A 19,446-nucleotide genomic window follows, 5' to 3' on the forward strand; every position below is an offset into this window, starting at 1 on the left:
ATGCAGTCCATCAGATAGCAGATATATTCATGCAGAACTCGAGTTCGTTTGATCACAGAAGAGGTTTACTCCTCATTACGCCCCGGCACTGAACAGAGCTCGTTGTCGCAGTCCCTTTGTTCCACGTCTGCATGAAACAGCGTTGCGTTATTTTCCTCATTCTGAGAATTTCTGACACGGCCGCTCATCGAAGTGGCTGCTAATTACTGATAGCGAGCTTCTTCAATTTATTTCATATATTTTTATAGACGAAGTGTTCAAGCATAAGAGGAAAAGTTCATTAATTGTGCATGTCCATGCATTTTATAAGGATGTGACTTACGGTATTTCAGAGAGAATTTACAATGAAATTCTGCATCATCGGTTTCAGTATTCTCTTTGTGTCTTGCTAGTGATTGTAAATCATGTTAAATATATTGAACACCACGATCTCTGCAAAATCTTATAGTTTTAAATTTTTCAACTTTAGGTACTTCTTGTATAATTTTAGTGAAATGTTGGGCGAATATGGTTGCGAAAATTCTTCAACGCTCCGTTAATTGTTATATATTTCTCTCCACAACACCCCAACTTCGTGAATTGCTAGTTATCATAAAGCCACAATCTTCAATCAAAACGGGGAAGAACGTTAGTGCAACACTTTCATTTGCAGTCAGCAATTCCGAATGCATGACTCGAGAATAAGAATATATTAATGTGTACAGCAAAGATCGTATTTTCAAATGACAATAAAACTATGCAAGAGGGTATTTCTATTGTGAAAATTTCCCAGTTTAAGATTGATCAAAAATGTTATCTCACTGACTTCACGCTGTTAGTGATGTCATTTTTCTCCCTTCAAAGCTCTTGGATTTGGGAGAAAATGTGCCCAGTCATCGATCAGAACCGGGCTGTGTCTATCAGAACTGCGCAGCTCTGCGTTGTCCAGCGAACTCCAAGTAAGTTGGTCTTTACCTTCCGAATTTGTTCAGGTGCTGAGGTCAATTTCTGGCAAGCAGTGAATATTTTTGGCATTTGTAAGAACTAGCTTCTCAATTTGAATTTCATGATCGGATTTTTTCGTAGTAGAATTGGCAAAATGTAAAATTTGAAACTGTGAGAAAATGTATCATCTATCAAAATATTGGCTTCTCTCTAGCGATTATTTTCTTAGAACTTAAAGTTTCATAACGCGATGTTTGACAAAGAATAGTCTACTAGGAAAATTGATTGAAATTCCTATGTTTTCGTATTAAAAAATATACGTTGCACACAGAATAAACTGGAGTAATTATCCGCCAAACGAGCCAAAAAATGCCCACTCGCCCCTGATTCCTATAATTAATTGAAATTTCTTTTTGATTGTAACAGGGACTCGATGAATGTAACGAATTTACTGTATTCATGTGAAACGCTTTCCTTCTGATCTTGAACTTCATTCAATGTTTTCATTTAATGCTTGTACGACTGCATGGGTAGAAATTTACCTACACTCGGTACGACTGTAACGTCGTAAAATTATTCAGTCTGTTGAGGGTTAAAAAAGGAGCGAGAAACTAATTAAGTCCGTGTTCAAAGAACTCTTTTGCTTGGTGTTTGCGATCCATTCTAAAATTTTAGCGCCGAATTATACACAACTAAAAAAAAACTTTATGTGGAATAGTTTAGTGGGACATATTTTTCATTACAATGAAGAATTATTACCCGTTGTTAAAATTTATTCGTTGTAAAAAATTTGAAAGACGAGATATATGTCCACTTGGTCGTAGCGCCGACTGAAACTAAAGGCGACATATCTGGACAGTTGGACGAATGAGCTTCACCCATAAGCGAAATACGTAATATCTCCAAAAAACTGATAGTATCTGGTATAATTAACATCTGAATGAAAATAATATCCCCAGGTATACTGCAAATATCGTTTGTTTGAAACATTTTATTATAACTCGTTCGTAAAAATTTGCACGTGCCAATAATCAGCATCACGTCAGGTGCAGGTGCCTCACGATCTTCTTGTTAAACAGTTGCTTAAAGAATAGCATTTGTTGTATGCTCCTCCTTTCCTTTTTCATATGTTTCGATTGGACATTTTCTGAAGAAAATCGACCACGTGTTTTTGAAATTTCCTTGTTTGCACACAACGAATCATGGTTTCTGCTTGAATTCACTGGTTTTAGTTGGCTGAAGATAAGGCAGTTTTTTTTTCGAGATAGTTTGTGTGCACCCTGGCATGCAGTTTAGGACATCGTGTCCCTGCATGTCGTGTAGGACTGCGTGCGTGCCCCGGCATGCACTGAAGAACTACGTGTCTCGGCATGTAGTGTAGGACATCGTGCCCCTGCATGTCGTGTAGGACTGCGTGCGTACTCCGACAGCCAGTGTCGGACTGCTATGTACGCCCCAGAATGCAGGATAGGACTGCGTGCCTCATTGAATGTCATGTGGAAGTCAGGACATGCAAGTACGGGCAGTGTAGGACTGCTGGGCACGACTTAGCGTTGCTGCAGCGTAGGACTCTTACTTACGACTTTGTCTAATGTATGACAATAATGCACGACCTCGAACGCATGAATCAAGCGCACGAACTGTCATGTGCATGGCTTTTGGCTTTTATCGAACAATGTTCTTGCTGATTTCTTCAGTGCACCCTAACGGAAAATATTTAGTACGTTCTTTTAAAAAAATTAAACTTCGGAGAACTGAACTACAGTATCGGTTCATTCTCAGTATCTCGCTGACTTTCTTTTTGAATCTTATGAGGAATATTCTCTAATAGACTAAAAAGTTTTGACCAAGAACACTGTCATAATCAAATCAATTGTATTTTCGGTCCCTATATATAGGAGAGGGAGTAGTGATGTGTCGCTCTAGTTTGCTTTGACGTATTCTGCTTGAGTGAAACAATTTAACTGGACTCCAGTAAACGATTCTATAGAACAAGAAATACGTCAATACGTTCAGCTAACTCTCACCGCTAACATAGCAAGCAATTATGTAAGATTGATTAGTTTCAAAAGCCTAATCAGTTCCATTTTGTTTAGTTCAGTTAATATTTCAACGAAGCATTGTAATTTGCAAACGAAATTATTAAGTGAACCCGCGACCATATTAAAATCAACAGGCAATATTATATTACCAGAGTTATGACTACGAGGAATTACCGACTATCAAACAAATAGTTATGTTCTGGAGCTGCATTACAGTGTCATACGCACGACAGGACATATGTGGCGCGTTTCGCACGTAGGGTTCGTGAGCTCGATTGTACATATAAGGCGTATTAAAAAATATAATGCAAGAATAATTAAAACTGCCAGTATGCACTAATAAACATCCAAAATAACTCATGAAGCACTACCGAACAAGCAGATAACTATTTCATTCGATATCTCAACGGGTTTGCCAGCCATAGTGCCGAAAAAATAAGGTTTTATGGGGCAGATGAAAATCACTACTACATCCCAGTTGAGCACGTCGAGCACTGAAGGGTGAGACGCAATTTCTTTCTTAGTTGCTGCCGAGCCAATCTAAGACATGTTCTGAACGTGTCTGACAGAGCAGTAGCTCCGCCATATTTAAAGGGAGATTTTCACATGAGATTCTTTGAAAGGCGACTTATACGTACAGCTAGACGCTAAAGGGCCGATCTCATTATCAGATGCTCAGTTTATTTAGGGAAATCTTTATTTGCATCAAATATATTAGTCTTTGTGAGCATCTTGTGTGCTAGTAATTGTGCACAGCACAGATTGATGCACACAGTTGCTAGTGATCAATAGTTTTTCGTACAATAAAGTATAAATTTACACGTTGTATTAACTGTCAGTAATAAGTTAAATTTCATTTCATATTAACAATTAAAACAATTAAAAATATAACGATTAAAAATAAAACGTCGTGATCAGCATGCGACGCTCTTTCTTATTTTATTTTACAACATGTAGCGTTGCAATGAGTATTGATGAGTATTGAGTTTTGATGATGAATTTTTTTAATCACCTTGACTAGTCTAGGCCACTAAATGAGTTTTATTAGCAATAAGTCGGTCAATTTATTTGTGTGATCAATTCTGAGATGCAACGACCACCTCAAGGCATTTCCCCTTGCGTATAATATCAACACATGCAATTTGTTTTGTCAACAGCTGCGAAGGATCTCCTGGCGATGAAACGTGCGAGTGTAAACTTGGTTGGTCAGGCCACGACTGCTCCACCAAAACTGTGCCCACGAGCTTTTCAGCGAACAGTTTCCTTCAGATTGCTCTCCTCTTCCAGCTGCCCGAACAAACCTCGTCCATAACTTTACGGTGCGTCCCAACACGCGCTCCTCCATCGACCCCAAGGCTGAAATAGTGAAGGCAAAGACAACAATTTTGGTTCGTGGTCTTATTAGGCCGTCATCGGAAAGTTATAAAATCATGAGAGTTGACATCAAATATAAAGACTGGACCAAACGAAGGTTCTAGTATTTGGCAATAAAAAAGTATTTATAGCAATATGAAATTAGCACCACTACTAAAGAGTTTGTTGGCAGCAGTACATGTCAAGATTATACGTATTGCGCCGCACCAGCGATTTATGAGCGATGAATACTCGGAGAAAAGTGAGTCGAATAATCATTGACGTTTAGGAAATGAAATTCACTCGATCTTCACCTCATTTATATTACTAGTGAATTCTGTAAATGAATCCATAACGCTGTTATTCATTAGTGATGTAGGCATTAAACGCCTTCAAAACGCCAATGACAGACTCAAAGCTTATAAACTATCGGAAAAAAGCGTCTGCATTGAAGATTAAGCTGTATCAAATTTGTCGACAATCCTCCAAACGTCCATGACTTTTATGGTCTAATTTTGAAATGTCTAAAACTTTGTATTTTAGCCGCATCTATCAACGACTGACGTTAAATGAAAAATGATTCGAACTTTTACCCTAAAAGGTTTAATCTCATCTAGTCTTTAGTCGGTTGCATTCCGAAGTGTTTAAACTCTCATTTGTTCGCTATCGACTCCCCAAGCGCCAATTTATCATTATGGCCTCGTTTTCTCGTATCTTTGCCGTTGATTATTTTTGCCAAAGCGAATTACGCTAGTCATTTTCTACAGCCACTGCCAACAGTACCAAATACCTGTCCAGTCAACTAATCCAAATAAATTTTTCCATCAGTACAACTTTTTATAACGTATCATTAATTGATATATAGGGACCTTTTAATTAATCATCAACGTGTATGGAGCTGAGGCTTGAAGTTGCTTCTGGTCGATCGTTTACGTACGCGAGGAATAAAACTAATGCGAGAACTGGTTCAAAGTAACAGAAGATTTTGCAGCAGCTACATAGTTTACAGCAAATTTCGAACATGCATTTCCTGCTAAAACTCACAATGCATTTTTCAATTCAAACTATACACATGTAAGAGGCTATAAATTATTTTTTCGATGATTGTCATTAAGCCGATGAAGCCTCTCCTGAAATTTTCCTTTGAATTTTGAAATTATCCGGTAAGAGTTTAACGAGTTACGTCTCTGGCTCAACGCTACACGATGCCTGATCCAAATTGAATGTTGAAACATTCTATTTTGCACTATAGGCTGCGCACCCGGCAGAGCAACAGCTTGGTGGTGGCGCTGAGGTCTGTTGGAGGTCTGGAACATCTGGTGCTGGCACTGCGACCCAGGACTCCCTCGGTTAAAGTTATATCGCTAGAAGGAATCCGACAAAACTCAGACGAACATGTCTCCAGAGTCTGGCTCGCAGACTCCACCAAAACGTCTTTAGAATTGTTCATCGCTTTGAATAAAGCAGAGGTTCGTTCACTTGTTCGAAAATCAGGACATACCATTTTGTAAAATAAATCTTGTTTGCATCACCTTACATCGAATTTATTTTTTGTCTTAATGTAGTTTAGCTTATCAATCAATTTACCAAATGAAATATATATTCAAGAAATAAATGCTTCCTAATGTTTTATGATACTACAAATATTTACACAGATAGAAGAGCACCTCGGGCTGAGCATTTTGGGGTCTGGGATGAGTAGAGCAGGTACTCTAGACTGCGGCAGGTCTTGTGAATGTTGCTGCAGTCCCCGCACGGTCTTGTCTGAAGGATACTCAATAACTCAGACTCCGACTGCCACCTTTGTCGGTCCGATCCTGAGCCTAGACTCCAATTGCAAATGCATAAGTAATTCGACGGTCAGTGAAGTGAACCCAACATTGGACGATCAGATTGGCGGAACATCAGGTTTATCTCCCAGGCTTGCAGGGGAGCAATCCTTGAACGATCAAAGGCAAGAAGGGGCAGCGACCCGAGCGCCTTATGCTCACGCTATGAGGAACAAGCGCGTCAACGGAAAACTTGTTGATTGCAATGAAAATACCTGCCTTAATGGAGGCAGGTGCCTGCCTTCAGCTCCTGGATACAAGTGAGTTCATATTAACAATAAAATCCTGCTTGCTTAGAGCAGATATAGAAGGTAAATTTTTTAAGAACGTCAAATCCTCGAGTTTAATGTGTTTTATATATAAATTTCTTAGTATAAAGCAGCAATTATCGAGACTAATGAAAATTGTATACTCCTTTTAATTTTTTATTATTTGCCACTTGATATAAAAGATATATCATTCATGACCAGCAGCACCCTGCTTTTAATAATTTGGAATATTAACGTAAATTAAATGCGATTTTCTATTTGGTTATTTTCCCGCGAGTTGGCAGGTGCGTCTGCCCGAGCCACACGATTGGGCCTCGTTGCAAAATCCTGACTCGGCACTTTGCCGGGAGCGATGCGAGAGGCTCTGGGTCATGGCTTTGGCTTCAACCTTTAAACCCTTGCTCAAAACTTCAGCTACGCTTATTTTTACTCACCGACTCAAAGAATGGAACCGTACTCTCCAGTGTTGAGAAGCACGGAAATAGGAGAGTGGGTCTGGTACTTCAACTAACAGAAGGAAAGCTGCTTTTTCGTTTGTCCCTCAACTCGGCCGCTGTTGACGTGAGCGTCAATACTTCTCTAGCAGACCTACGATGGCATCGTGTGGACATTTTCTGGCGAAATAAAGTACGTGTTTTCGATTAATTCAAGTTTTCATTTCTAATCATTCTTTTATTAGCGTTTGCAACCAGTTTTACTGGTTATAATTGCTCTAACTGTATTCATATCAATACCACCATTGTAATTGCAGAACCAATTTGAAGACAGAACCATTTTTTCGAACAATCTTGAAAACAGCAACTATATACCGTATTTTTCTCGTTCCATCTTCAAAGCAACAATCATTATGAGGCACGCTCTGAATTCCAAAAAAGCGCTAGTAAAAGTTTTGTAATCTGGAAATTACGCTGTGCACTGCTATTCCCACTGAAAGCTTAGCAAATGAACTCTCTCCGTGAATCACATTCAAAATTTTTTTATAGTAGTAATTAATCATTTCAATTATCGTTTTTCAACGCGTAATATTTCGTGATTGATGGAAATGTTTACACAAATTTTCTTTCCTAATACATTGAAATGGATTGATCATTTGATTTATATTAAGCTATCTATACTTTTGATACAATCAATAAATTGCACAATAAATCGGTACATAATCCCCAGACAGTTGAGATGATCATCGACAACTGCGTAGGACAGCCCACAGAAAATACAACAGAAGAAGACCGCGGTCCCGGCCTGGCCAAACAATTCTACTGCAGAAATGCTGTGCACGCGCAAGATTTGACTGGACAACTCAACACAAGAGGCGCGCCTTTGCAACTCGGAGCCATGGACGCAAGTTCCAGTGATGCATTGCACGAGAATAATGGTGAAAAACAATCCTACTTCAAAGGATGTCTCAGGAATATACGACTTAATGGAGAGGTAGGAAATTACACTGGAAGCTCATAGCTCAGTATAATTAAAAGATTTCACACTGTATAATATTACATCAATAAATCTATTAGAAGTTCTCAAATCATGAAAGCAAGTTTTCCGTACATTAAATGTTAATAAAATTACATATAAATTTAGAATTATTTACTTCGTGATTAATATCATTCATTCTGCATTCCTGATCGAAAATTTCCAGTACACTGAATAATGAACAAAAAAATTTGGGCGTTGAAGCAGGCAATCTTCATCAAATTAATAGATATATAATTAATCTTATATAATTTTGATCCATTACCCGGAACATTCAGAAGTCTAAGGTAAAATATCAAAGAGATACTCTAAATTAGTCTGCACTGTCCTGCAGAGCCAATATCAACAGATGTCGATTGTAATCATAAGTTTTTCAGCTCTAGCACCTCGCATAGAGAAATGAACCATCATTACTCTTTTGCGACCGATGCGCATTTTATTGTTTTGTGATTCCTACATGACTTCTATCCATCACAAAAATGTCTAGCGCAAAGCCTTAGATATGCTTAACATCGAGCTTGGTGCTCAAAACTCTGATGTTATTAATTTAGCACCAGCGTTCTGCATTTTAAGTTCATTCCTCATAAATTTATACTTTGTTGCTTCCATGTTAAGGATTATTTTTTTATTACTGGCGATTCGTGATTGATTCAAAAGCAACAAGTTGGAGTATAGGGCCAATACTTTCAAAAAAAGTTAAGAGATCGTAAGTTCATCCGCCAATCATTGACGGCCTTTCAAGCAAAATCAGCCAATCATAGACAAGAAAATAGAGCGAAAGGACATACGTTCACTTAACGAGTTTTGAAAGTAAGACCCAAGATACTATTCATAGATTAAAACGAATAGAGGTCGTACTGCCATTAAAAAATTCTCTTAACTCAAGCTCAAATTTTTTCAAGTTAACTCAAGCTCACATGCAAATATAGTTAACTCAAGCTCCCATGCAAATATAGTTAACTCAAGCTCACATGTAAATAAAGTTTACTCAAGCTAGCATGTAAATATACTTAACTCAAGCTCAACTTCCTACAAAGATCACATTGAAATGCAGCTACGTTCATCTGCCTCACAATCGGATCTCGATTTCAGTCACACTTTGGAACATAAATTTATTATATCTTGCATCACTTAATTAATGAAATAAAATTATAAACGAGTCTTAGTATACATATATCAACAAATACGCGATGCAGAATTATTAAGGGTTTTTAATTCGCCATGCATAAACGAATGCAAGATGGAAAACTGGCGATTTTTTTCTACAGTCATTTAATCTGTGCAGATTCTTACTAGAACTTTGCATATACAAGAAAATGCTACGACGAGCAACCAAGAATCTGGAGATCAAATTTTCGAGTCTACTTCAAAAATGTATGACTTCCCAACATAGAATTGCCCCTGAATCTTTCTAATGAGCTCAGCAAAAGTTTAGCTTATAAAATATGCAGTGCAACAATAATATTTTGTTATGCAATGGTATTTATGCATAACAATACATTGCATGAAATTCAGTTTTTATCCTCGTTCGAATTAATTTGAATTGAAGTCGACTCGAACTGGATGTAAATATATTAAGCAACAACTTTTTGGATAAATTGCGTTATAAATGATTACGGTAAAAAACAACCTTACATTATTTTAGGTAACAAGAAGCTCCACCTTTTTCCTTCTTTTTGCGGTTTGCTTTGCTGCTCCTGCACGCAGCAACTCACAACAGCTGCACGCAGATTATTCCTAATAAAACTGAGGAAATAACGAATTATTTTGCATCATTTCCTCGGGTACGAACAAATGTCGCTCGAAAATTGCACCAATTTTCCCCATTATTTGTGGCTCGGAAAGATTGAGGCCTCCGTCCTGCGCTCCGTAAATTCCTGGTAGTAAATGTTTGGTCCAAGTTTTACGTTATATATCTTCAGGAAATGTGTTTGTATTTAACTTTTAAGCATAACATGAAAATTATAATTTCTAATAGTGTATAGGAACTGATAAAGGCCGTAAAGTATATTGCATTAATTTAATATCTAGCAAGGAATTATTACCGATGTCTGGAAGCGTTTTCTTGGAAGTTGAACACAGCCATGTTCAACACGTCCAGCGATGCCACTACTCGCGCAGCGGAAAACAACCGCATAAATGCAATACAGTGCAGATAGCAGATATATTCATGCAGAACTCGAGTTCGTTTGATCACAGAAGAGGTTTACTCCTCATTACGCCCCGACACTGAACAGAGCTCGTTGTCGCAGTCCCTTTGTTCCACGTCTGCATGAAACAGCGTTGCGTTATTTTCCTCATTCTGAGAATTTCTGACACGGCCGCTCATCGAAGTGGCTGCTAATTACTGATAGCGAGCTTCTTCGATTTAGTTTCAGATTTTTCTATAGACGAAGTGTGCAAGCATAAGAGGAAAATTTCATTAATAGTACATGTCCATGGATTTTACCATGTTCTGACTTGCGGTATTTCAGAGAGAATGTACAATGAGATTCTGCATCATCTGTTTCAGCATTCTCTTTGTGTCTTGCTAGTGATTGTAAATCATGTTGAATATATTGAACACAACGATCTCTGCAAAATCTTATAGTTTTAAAATGTCCAACTTTACTTAGATACTTCTTGTATACTTATGTTGAAATGTTGGATGAATTTTGTTTCGAAAATTGTTTCACGCATCGTTAAATGTTTTAAATTTCTCTCTACAACACCCCAACTCCGTGAATTGTTAGCTATCGTAAAGCCACAATCTTCAATCATAACGGTGAAGAACGTTTGAGCAACCTTGTCAATTGCAACCTGCAATTCCGAATTCATGACTCGAGAATAAGAATATATCAATGTGTCCAGCAAAGATCGTATTTTCATATGAGAACAAAACTATGCAAGAGGATAATTCTATTCCGAAAATGTCCCCAGTTCAATATTGATCAAAAATGTTATCTCACTGACTTCACGCTGTAAGTGATGCCATTCTTCTCCCGTCAAAGCTCTTGGATTTGGGAGAAAATGTGCCCAGTCATCGATCAAAGCCTGGCTGTGTCTATCAGAACTGCGCAGCTCTGCGCTGCCCAGCGAACTCCAAGTAAGTTGGTCTTTACCTTCCGAATTTGTTCAGGTGCTGATGACAATTTCTGTCAAGCAGTGAATATTTTAGGTTTTTGTAAGAGCCAGCTTCTCAATTTGAATTTCACAGTCGGATTTTTTCGTAGTATAATTGGGCAAAATATAAAATTTGCAATTGTAAGAAAATTCATCACCTATCAAAATATTGGCTTCTCTCTAGCGATTATTTTCTCAGAACTTAACGTTTCATAACGCGATGTCTGATAGGAATAATCTGTTAGGAAAATTGATTGAAATTCCTATGTTTTCGTATTCAAAAATACACGTTGCACATAGAATAAACTGGAGTAATTATCCGCCAAACGAGCCAAAAAATGCCCACTCGCCCCTAATTACCATCATTAATTGAAATTTCTTTTTTATTGTAACAGGGACTCGATGAATGTAACGAATTTATTCATGTGAAACGCTTTCATTTTGATCTTGAATTTCTTTCAATGTTTTCATTTGATGCTTGTCGGACTGCATGGATACAAATGTACCTACACTCGATACGACTGTAACGTCGTAAAATTATTCAGTCTGTTGAGGGTTAAAAAAGAGCGAGAAACTAATTAAGTCCGTGTTCAAAGAACTCTTTTGCTTGGTGTTTGCGATCCATTCTAACATTTTAATGCCCGAATTTTACACAACTACAAAAAAAACGTTATGCGATAGTTTTGTGAGACATATTTTCAATTACAATGAATAATTATAACCCGTTGTTAAAATTTATTCATTGTAAACAAATTTGAAAGACGAGATATCTGTCTACGTGGTCGTTGCGCCGACTGAAACTAAAGGCAACATATCTGGACAGTTGGTCGAATGAGCCTCACCCATGAGCGAAATACGTAATATCTCCAAAAAAACTGGTAGTATGTTGTATAATTAATAACTGAATTAAAATAATATGCTCAGGTATACTGCAAATATCGTTTGTTTGAAACATATTATTATAGCTCGTTCGTAAAAATTTGTACGTGCCTATAATCAACATCACGTCATGTGGAGGGCCTTACACCTTTCATGTCAAATAGTGCTCCTCCTTTCCTTTTTCATATATTGCGATTTTACATTTCTGAAGAAAACCGACCACGTGTTTTTGGAATTTCCTTTTTTGCACCCAACTCATTATGGTTTCTATTAGAATTCACTGATTTTAATTAGCTGAAGATAGGGCAGTTTCTTAGAGGCAGTTTGTGTGCACCCCGGCATGCAGTGTAGGACATCGTGCCCCTGCATGTTGTGTAGGACTGCGTGCGTGCCCGACAGCCACTGCAGGACTGCTGTGTACGCCCCAGCTTGCAGAATATGACTGTGTGTCCCACTTAATGTCATGTGGAAGCCCGGGCATGCAAGTCCCGGCAGTGTAGGACTGTTACGTACAACCTTCCCTGCAGTGTAGAACTGTTACGTACGACTTTGTCTAATGTATGACAATAGTGCATGACATCTAGCGCATAATTCATGCGCACGAACTGCCATGTGCATGGCTTTTGACTTTTATCGAACAATGTTCTTGCTGATTTCTTCAGTGCACCCTTGCGGAAAATATTTAATGAGTTCCTTTAAAAAAATTCACATTCAGAGGACTGGACTACAGTATCGGTTCATTCTCAATATCTCGATGACTTTCTTTTCAATCCTGTGGGTAACAGTCTCAAGCAGGCTAAAAAGTTTTGATTAAGAACACTGTCATCATCAAATCAATTGTCTTTACCGTCCCTATGTATAGGAGAGTCAGTAGTGATGTATCGTTCTCGTTTGCTCTGACGTATTCTGCTTGAGTGAAACAATTTAATTGGACTCCAGTAAACGATTCTATAGAACACGAAATGCGTCAATACGTTCAGCTAACACTCACCGCTAACATAACAAGAAATTATATAAGATTGACTAGTTTCAAAAGCCAAATCAGTTTCATATAGTTCAGTTCAGTCAGTATTTCAACGAAGCCTTTTAATTTGCAAACGAAATTATGAAGTGAACCCGTGGCCATATTAACATTTAGAGGCTATTTTATATTATCAGAGTTAAAACTAAGCGGAATTGCCAACTATCAAACAGAATAGTTTTGCTCAGAAGCTGCATTACAGTGCCAAACGCCCGACTGGACAAATGTGGCGCGTTTCACGCGTAGAACTTGCTGAGCATTAGTTGTACCCTACATGACGGCATGTGGCACGACATGGTACTCGAGAGTCGTTTAACCTATTCTGAGCTTGTCCTTGCACCTACCCTACAAAACAGAGCGCAAGGAAAAATTGCTCCTCTAAGGTGTCAGATTTTTGCTCAGCCTAAGTTGTATCTTGAGTGATGGCATGAGGAAAAATATTGCAGCGCTTTGCTTTATTGTTTACTACAGCAATAAACAATTGAGTTTACTGTCGCTAAGACTGGCATTTAGCGCCAGTCTTAGCGATAGGGCACTAGGCGGAGGAATTTTTCATTTGAAAGAGACTGTTATTATAAAACAAAATATAAAAGCTTCGCTTTTACTAAGTATGCCATAATGTTACGCGATAAAGCCTCTAGAGCGCTACTAATTCTTCATGCCATACTTTATGCTTCTCACTGTGTTGGCGATGTGATGTCCCGCTGCCTGTTGAGGGTCGCTGTTATGTAATATTTTTGCATCGTCTTACCTCGATGTGCGAAAAAATGCCTACTTATTATTTATTGTCAGCGCCACCAAATAAGCAAAGAACGCTTTACAGCGAGCACATAAATATTAAAGATTGTAGAGTATTATTGTCGTTTTGCTGCATTAATTATAACACATGAAAATAATGCTGGACTTTCGTATATTCCGTGTATGGGATTGGTGATATATTATTCTCATTCACTAGTAATTTACATGACACAATTAACCCACTGCGATAAAATTTGCCCCAAGCTTAGATAAATAAAATAATAGTTAACTTCCTCAAAACTCACATTTTTGCCTGGGTTATAAAAAATAAAAAAAGGCTTATAAGCGTATGCCCTCGTAAAAAATGATTAATTTAATTATGCTCATGTGTATCTTTAAGCTTAACTTGCATTCTGAGTGACTCCAGGCAAGCCTCATGTGCACATCAAAATGGAACATGCAAACTGTAACTTATCTATTTCAACTGCACATGACTTCGTAACGATGCAAGTTTCAGCGGCATAGGACCAAAAAAAACATGCAACCTCGAACTTTATCTTCATTTCCACGTGAATTTTCAAACGCTGCGCACTTGAGCCACGAGCGCCGCGTGTTCTCTCAGGTTCGGCAACGTCCTGGAGCTGACAGCAGACGACGGCGACAGGGAGCTGCAGAGGCTGTCACAGGAGGAAGAAATGTCATCACTCGCCGCTCCTATGCAGTGGCGGGATGAACATTTGTGGGGAGCGGATGCTCCTCATCCTGGCGGTAAATCTCCCAGATCCGTTGGCGAAAAGCCCGTCATTCACACAAATTTCAAAGAAGGTTAGAAATTTAGATTTTTTATTCCTGATTCCACTGATTATTAACTCTGTACATTTTATGTGCTCACAATTTTTTACTGATATAACTTAACAGTTACATGACTATAATTGAAAAACATAGAAGCAACAGCTCGGTCAATTTTAACGATGATCAAATATTCATGGCTCCCGATCCCTCTTTTCCTTCTCACTCAATAACCTCTCATCAAAGATACTGAACCAAAAGGTACCTCAAACCTCTCAATAATTTGGCCCAGGCTGCCTGGACGACGTGCGTGTAAGCGGTCGACGGCTGCCGATGCCCCCGGCCCTGAACGCCACCCGCTGGGGGGCCGTGGAGGCTGCGCTGGACCTGGCGTCGGGGTGCGTGCCACCTTCAGCCTGTGTCAACGCCACCTGCTCTTCGCCCTACAAATGCCAGGATACTTGGAAGCAGTTCAAGTGCGAGTAAGCAGTTCAAGTGCGAGTAAGCAGTTCAAGTGCGAGTAAGCAGTTCAAGTGCGAGTAAGTAGTTCAAGTGCGAGTAAGAAGCATCCTTGTGTCCGTATTTGGATACAACTTTTGTCTAAACTATAACTTTTGATGGAAACATCTTTCACCAGTGAACCTTTTCACCTTCACAAACGAACCTTTAAAAGATGAATTCGCATACATGATGGCATTTTTTATGGGACTTCTCATTGCATTCATAACTTCACTATGTGCGCATTGTTATGAATAATTTTGGAATCTGGATGGAAGTGGACTACTCTGTGATTTTGAACGTAAGTTTGTGAATCAGTTCCGGCCTTACCCCTGAAGGTATACATCAATTCATTACGCTAGGTTGGACATGGATTAAAATAAAAGGAAACTCTTTGGCTCCGGAGCTTTATTTTTTTGCTAAAACAAATCCTTGAAACGCAGCCCCACACAACGCTGTGTCCTAACACACAAAGCACTGTTGTGCCATAACAAAACAAACACAAAAATCTCAGAGCACGCAGGGTCGAGTCCCGTAAAAACAAACACCGACGTGTCGTTCTATACAAAATACCGCTGGAGTTTACCACACAAAACTTCAGGGCAGCATGCCTTCCGTTGTCAATTGTTCGTAAAAACCTCTGAAATATAGCTTGCATCCGCCAATAGGGCTGGAAGAAATGCCACTCTCTTCGGTTTGTGGTCTAAAAAGCGTTTTTTCGCCCCCTGGTCCGCAGCTGCGGCGAGGGCTTCCAGCTTAGTCCCGACGGCGCCTCCTGTCTGGATGTGGACGAGTGTCGCTACGAGCCTTGCCTCAACTTCGCCTCGTGCTCAAACTCGGTGCCAGGTAATGAAACTTTATCCCACAGTAAGATTTTTTCATTTGATCAGGCTAAGATTGATCTCTTAATTATCTTGTTTCAATTGTTGATTTCATGCGTTGGTGCTTCAACTATGGAAATGTGTTATTATATGTCTTTCCCGAATTATCTCGAATCGAAAATTTTGTAAGAATGCCAAGTTTCGAAATGATCGATATATATCAGTTCCACCATAGAATTGACTATCACTGTCAAACACCCCCAATTTGCATGATGAAATGGAGCTTATTGATTTTAAAAATACGATTCGTGACGAATAATAGTTGTTTGCATGGGATATCCTGAACTAAAGTTAAACAATCTTGTATTTGTTCATAATAAATCAATCTTTGGTGTCCATTAAACTTGAATTATTAATTATGTAATCAACCTTTTCTGTCATGATATGAATGACCGTTCGACTCTAATCACTTAACTATTCATAAGAAATGAATGGATTCACAGTAAATTTCAGAAAATGGTAAGGTCATCATGAGAAAATTATTATATATTTCTATTCATTATAATAAAAACACAGATTTCAGCGGGAAATTGTATTATATTCTGTAATCATGCAGTATTATTTTAATTTCTAGTTACATGTTGACCTTGACTCGACGAACAGGCTCTCTGGGAACAAAATTGTTCAAAAGCACCAACCACAAAGACAACAAAAAACGGATCTTGTTAAGAATAAACACCCCAGTGTGATCTTACTAAGAAAACGCACCCTAGCTTGTATATCCTTCTTGATAAAACGCTCCCTAGAATAAACCTTGTAGACTAACTTTGTTAATCATCCCTATTCCTTTTTATATTCATATTTTCAAGAATTCATGTGGCGAAAAAGCTTCTCACAAAATGCTTTTGAAGCTTTATGTGATCATATTGCGGCAAAGTACTTTGACTAAGATGTTTTGCTTATCATTTGGGATTTAATGTTTTTCATTCAATTAACCTTGTTAAGATTACGCACCCGAGTAACGTACGGGGTGCTTATTCTTAACATGATCCCAAAAATCATATTTAATAATTTGTGACAATTTACGTTGTGCTGGAAGTATTATTAATAGTTTAGTAGGTAAACGATAGGCAAGAATCCCTAAAGAAAGATCGTGTGGCTTTGTTGGAATGCCAGAGAAAGCCGTTTTTAAACGGTTTCATCAATTTGTGTGTAACTCAACAAATGGTCTGTGAATTTCATTTCAAGGAAAACATCTTGGGTGTTGCATGCCAGTATTCAAATTTAGGATCCACAAGTTCCTAAGATAAGTCATAATTCTCCCCGCGTGCTGATGAAAATACCGTAAGTGGATACAATCTCGACAGGCGCAGCATCTACACTGCATGTTAGCCGCCAAACTAGACTATCTTATAACAGGTTGAAGGGATGTGAGCTTTCACCTGTTAAATTGCGCGGGTAACTCTTACCATCAGAACTAAGATGGAAACAATAATTAATTCTAAAGTACATCTTTCCAAATGTCACACCGTCTTGCAAGCACCAGACGTGCCTATATGAGTATATTCTTGAAAAGATAGACTTCAAACCTGGAACCACGGCACAAATTCATGAATTGTTAAGCCTAAGAAAAACTATTTCCTGTGAGATATTGTACCCTATTTCTTCACAAATTTCACGGTAAATTGAGGGAGTTAGAATACGGACCTCCGGCTGAATACCTTCTCGCAATAGCGTCCTTGTAAATTCTAATCAGCCATGTATGGCTGGCAGAGAATGACCCACAAAAGAATAATCATACCTAGAGTCTTTTAACCGCCTTTTCTATAGAGACTGTTGCACGACTGCCGTGTGCATGTGCGCCCTCAGTAGTGGAGTTTTCTTCAACTATGTATCATGGTACAGTCTCAACTGTACTCTGAGGACGAATATGACTTAATAATGAAGTTTTAAAAGTTTACATTTCGCGTATAAGGTTTAATATTAGGTAAACCTATCATATTAGACGATGAACGTTACTGTTAGGCATACGGAAATCGTCTTCTTTGGTTTAATTTGTTCATATTTATTTCTCGTTGATACAAATGATCTGTTTTTCTTCTCAAGAAGCTGTGTTAAGTGCACGTCTTCATGTTCATGGAAATGGTTCTACTGATCAATGAATTCAATATTTAATGCATTTTCACGTCTCGATGTTCCTACAAGTTTTACCTCCCCAGTTTGATTTCATTTTGAATTTAGGAAAATAAATATGTCATATCATATAACATAATATATCAGACTCATCGATGCGCAACATCATTGATGAGTATGCATCATTACCTACAAATCATTACCTACATCAAAGCATCATTACCTACAAAGGAATAGAGTAAATACTGTGGACGTCACTTCCATTCTTCAACACCAACACTTGCCGCCCCGTATCACAGGCTACCACTGCTCCTGCACTAGCGGCTACGCAGGCCACAACTGTGAGCAGCAGGCCGGACCCTTGGCCTTCCCCCTAGGCGGCCTGCCTGTCCTGCTGGCCTTCACCTTCTCCCTCGCTACTGTCTTAGGTCAGCCTCAATATGATCCCTGAAACCTTGTATATTTGTTAAAATCGTTCAATGTTTATGTTAAATTTCGTAAAATAATAATTTACATTGAAATCATTCTTCGCGACGGAAAATCATTTACCGTCACAAAAATATACTCTTCATTCATTGCACAAAGAGCAGGGTAACCCAGGTTTGGGGTGTTGTGTGTAAAAACATAACGTTGCCCGTAGCAGTGTAACTTCTCAGGATAAGCCAGATCAGCAGATCTACTCTGCATTGCTGGGAAGCAAACTTGCTCCCCCAGGAGAAATTCATAGAATTAATGCAATTCCTTCCCAATTCCTTATAGCGCTTCCCAAATTTATGGTGAGGCGTCTTCTCCTCGCGGGATACGAGGATCAAGAGTTATATTAGTGCAAACTTCAGTTAACACACCAGTTAATTTACACACCTATACGTACACCCTGTAAATATCATAAAATAAATACAAAATTACATACACCCCGTAAATCTCATTAAATAATTAAATCAACAATGCAGTATTTCGGACATTTTTTCTTTCTTAGTTATTCATTTACTCAGCAATTAAAAATAATTTCATTTCGGTGGCCTATCGTTAATATTTTTTAAGGACGAATTTGTTGTTTCTACAGGTTTGCTGGCGATTGCAGTAGCAACTTATTTTCTGAGGCGCCGGAAAATCGAACTCAAGACAACGTCAGTCGACAGAACAGCAAGTAAACAAAAACAACAGCAAGTCATAACCTCAACAATCATAGACTCATCCAACCTCTCCCCAGTGCCTTCTAAAGAATCTAAGGAAAGTGTTTACGTAGAGGAGCCATCTAGCGATAAGCAATTTTCTAAAGAATCGTTGAAAAACATGACATTATTTCCAAAATCTTGTAAAAATTTAGCTCTTTCTGAAGGACTGCAAAGGAAGAGTTCATCATCCAGAGAATCCTTCACTTGTGAAGGAATAAATTCAGTAGCCGGGCACGCCATCGAGGTGCGCTACACGGCCAGCGCCGCCACACACACGACACTCGCGCCCAGCGTCTGCGAGCTGCACGCGCTCCAGCACGACGCCGTGCCTTGCTTAGGGCGCTCCAACCCCGACGCCGTGCCTTGCTTAGGGCGCTCCAACCCCGACGCCGTGCCTTGCTTA

General features: G+C 38.7%; 1 protein-coding gene and 2 long non-coding RNA genes across 3 annotated transcripts; all 3 read left to right on the forward strand.

The window, feature by feature from the left end:
* Positions 1-847: 847 nt before the first annotated feature.
* On the forward strand, positions 848-5,640 carry LOC108667093. The gene is made up of 3 exons (XR_001930534.2): positions 848-938; positions 4,124-4,285; positions 5,572-5,640. It is a non-coding gene; the product is annotated as an uncharacterized LOC108667093 (long non-coding RNA).
* Positions 5,641-6,013: 373 nt separating this feature from the next.
* On the forward strand, positions 6,014-14,902 carry LOC108667090 (putative neural-cadherin 2). The gene is made up of 6 exons (XM_018154078.1): positions 6,014-6,408; positions 6,702-7,044; positions 7,582-7,845; positions 10,878-10,972; positions 14,250-14,452; positions 14,709-14,902. The coding sequence occupies exons 1-6, from the start codon at positions 6,014-6,016 to the stop codon at positions 14,900-14,902; spliced, it is 1,494 nt and encodes a 497-aa protein (XP_018009567.1).
* Positions 14,903-15,659: 757 nt separating this feature from the next.
* LOC108667094 lies at positions 15,660-18,963 on the forward strand. The gene is made up of 3 exons (XR_001930535.2): positions 15,660-15,760; positions 18,168-18,296; positions 18,932-18,963. It is a non-coding gene; the product is annotated as an uncharacterized LOC108667094 (long non-coding RNA).
* Positions 18,964-19,446: the final 483 nt, after the last annotated feature.

Source organism: Hyalella azteca, unplaced genomic scaffold (genome assembly GCF_000764305.2).
Source record: "Hyalella azteca isolate HAZT.00-mixed unplaced genomic scaffold, Hazt_2.0.2 contig10263, whole genome shotgun sequence".
NCBI classification, from domain to species: Eukaryota; Metazoa; Arthropoda; class Malacostraca; order Amphipoda; family Hyalellidae; genus Hyalella; species Hyalella azteca.

Bases quoted from the DNA above. Each gene is read 5' to 3' on its own strand.
- LOC108667090 (XM_018154078.1), top strand. From the start codon at position 6,014: ATGAGTAGAGCAGGTACTCTAGACTGCGGCAGGTCTTGTGAATGTTGC. The intron at 7,045-7,581 runs GTACGTGTTTTC...CATAATCCCCAG, and splicing joins ACATTTTCTGGCGAAATAAA to ACAGTTGAGATGATCATCGA. The intron at 10,973-14,249 runs GTAAGTTGGTCT...GTGTTCTCTCAG, and splicing joins CGCTGCCCAGCGAACTCCAA to GTTCGGCAACGTCCTGGAGC.